Here is a 2,450-nt window from a genome sequence, read left to right on the forward strand (position 1 = left end):
ATGGTTTAACATATGAGCCCTCAGTTTCTGATTCTGCTGTCATGCCTTTACTCGAGCTTAATGGATTCTAACCCTCTGGAAGCATGATCCCAAACAAATTCTCTCATCCAGAAGTTGCCTTTGACACGGTATTTATCGTAGAAATAGAAAATAACATAATATACCAGTGGTCTTCTCCAGGGTGTGCACCTTAAAATAGAAAAAGGAAGTAAGGGACTCTCCAGCCTTGCTACAGTTAGGGCAAATGCTGCAGAGGTTTTTGATTGTTTCTTGCATGATATCTTTACCCATTCTCCTGCAATGAGGACAACGTTGTCCAACCATTTTGTTTATCATGTTTTCAGTAGGGGTTATGGTTTTTCAAATGGTTTTACCATTTATATGTCCAGCACTGCTTGGCGAGGACACAGTCACCTTCCAGAATCTCTGGCTCCCTGAGCCACACCCCCAGCCCCTTGGGGCAGAAGACATACTGGAACCACAATTCAACCCAAAAGGACCCACTCCTGACCTTACTCACGCAACAGCCCAACATGTGTTGTCCTCTCCCAGGACATATCAACTGTTTCAAATTGCTAAAAGCTGGCAGAAATGCTATGCCTCAGGAAGACAGGTAGGGACCCTCAAAGGCGGAATGCCCTGGAAAGCTATTAAGCACATGACTGTGAGGTCCCTAAGAAACTCGTAGCTCTGGGGGGGTCCTTTCATATTCCTGATGTTCTAATAGAGTTTGTCATTTTCATTCTCTTTTCTGTGTTTGCGGGTTTCATATTCTTACCATCAATTTCAATGTCCTGGGGCCTGCTGCTGTTGCTTCTTCATGTGCTGGTCTTCTGCTTTTCCTGGAAATCCATTCTTTGTTCATCCCACAGAACTAAGTCAGGAAATTGCCTAGACACCCACCCCTATCTATTTTTCCCCCATCCCTTCTGCGGTCCTGCTCACTCCAGCCCACCCCTATCCTATATGCCCACCCCTATCTATTTTTCCCCCTTCCCTTCTGTGGCCCTGCTCACTCCGGCCCACCCCTATCCTATATGCCCACCCCTATCTATTTTCCCCCTTCCCTTCGGTGGTCCTGCTCACTCCGGCCCACCCCTATCCTACATGCCCACCCCTATCTATTTTTCCCCCTTCCCTTCTGTGGCCCTGCTCACTCCGGCCCACCCCTATCCTAGATGCCCACCCCTATCTATTTTTCCCTCTTCCCTTCTGTGACCCTGCTCACTCCGGCCCAACCCTATCATTTTAAAGAATTTATTTATTCACTTTACATCCCAATTGCTGCCCCCCAGTCTCCCCTCAAAAACACTCTCCTCCCATCCCCCCTTCCACCACTCCCAGACTTCTGGATATTCCAAACTACAAAATAATGGGAATGACAACGAAAGTATACTCCTGACCATCAAATTTAAAACACCCGGGAGATACACATTCATTTTTTTTTCTGAAGTGAGAGGGATTTTTGGAGGTGGTGTAATTTTATTGGACCTTCTCTTGTAGATTAGGAGGGCCTCTGCCTCGCTGTAAAGCAGAGGATGGCACTGAAGGATTGGTATCCCTGCCTCTATCCCCACAGAGCTATGATTTCAGGTGTGTACCACCATAGCCTTGTTTATTGCCATGGTTGGGATGCTTTCCGTGCTGTCCTGAATACTAGGTAAGCACTATAACAAGTAAGCTACACCCACAGTCCGCAAAGAATTTAGACATCAACTTGATACTTTAACTTTGCTGCAAGCAGACAAATTTTATTTTGAACAACAGTCGAATAGAAACAGAAGATGAGTGAACTTTGCTTCAAAGACAACATGGACATCAGGTGTTATGACCAGAGAAAATCCCCATGGCAGTGGGGACATCCCAGTTCAGTCCACTTGAAGCTTTATGACAGGCTGAGCTTGTCAAAGAGGTACTCAGCCAAGTTATGCTCCACGGCCCCAATGTGGCGCAGGTTGGTCAGGTAGCCGCCCACCTCTTTCAGAACTTCGACCTGCTGATTCAGGCAGTTTTCCTCCAGGAAATGGCAGAGGTGGGCGTCGCCTTTTTCCTTGGCCATCCCGTGCATGTTCAGCAGGTTCTCGTTGAGCATCATCTCCATGTGCAGGGCGCATTCCATGGCCTGAAAGCCCCCATGCCAGCTGTCGCGTTCCGGCCTCGAGATGTCAAGGAGGGTGACATAGCCTCCACGCTTATTCTGCAGTTGCATGAACATCTCAGCACTGGCCTGGCAGTTGTGTGACTTGCTCAAAAAGAAACGCTTGAAGTTCTCCAGAGCCACGTCATCACGGTCAAAGTAGACGGCCATCGACATGTACACATAGGAGGCATAGAGCTGCAGCTGGATGTGGGTGTTGACAGCATCCTCGCAGTGCCAGTCATAGTTCTGTCGCACTTGAGAGGGCGCTTCGGCCATGGTGGGCGCTTGAACACCGCAACAGTCTCAGAGG

The 2,450-nt window shown here is 48.3% G+C and overlaps 1 protein-coding gene across 1 annotated transcript; it reads right to left on the minus strand.

Moving 5' to 3' along the window:
* Nucleotides 1-1,727: 1,727 nt before the first annotated feature.
* Nucleotides 1,728-2,443, minus strand: LOC114632875 (ferritin heavy polypeptide-like 17). The gene has a single exon (XM_028781471.1). It carries the CDS (start codon nucleotides 2,414-2,416, stop codon nucleotides 1,886-1,888), a length of 531 nt encoding a protein of 176 aa, XP_028637304.1. The 5' UTR covers nucleotides 2,417-2,443; the 3' UTR covers nucleotides 1,728-1,885.
* Nucleotides 2,444-2,450: the final 7 nt, after the last annotated feature.

This window comes from Grammomys surdaster, unplaced genomic scaffold (genome assembly GCF_004785775.1).
Source record: "Grammomys surdaster isolate TR1022 unplaced genomic scaffold, NIH_TR_1.0 444, whole genome shotgun sequence".
NCBI lineage: Eukaryota > Metazoa > Chordata > Mammalia > Rodentia > Muridae > Grammomys > Grammomys surdaster.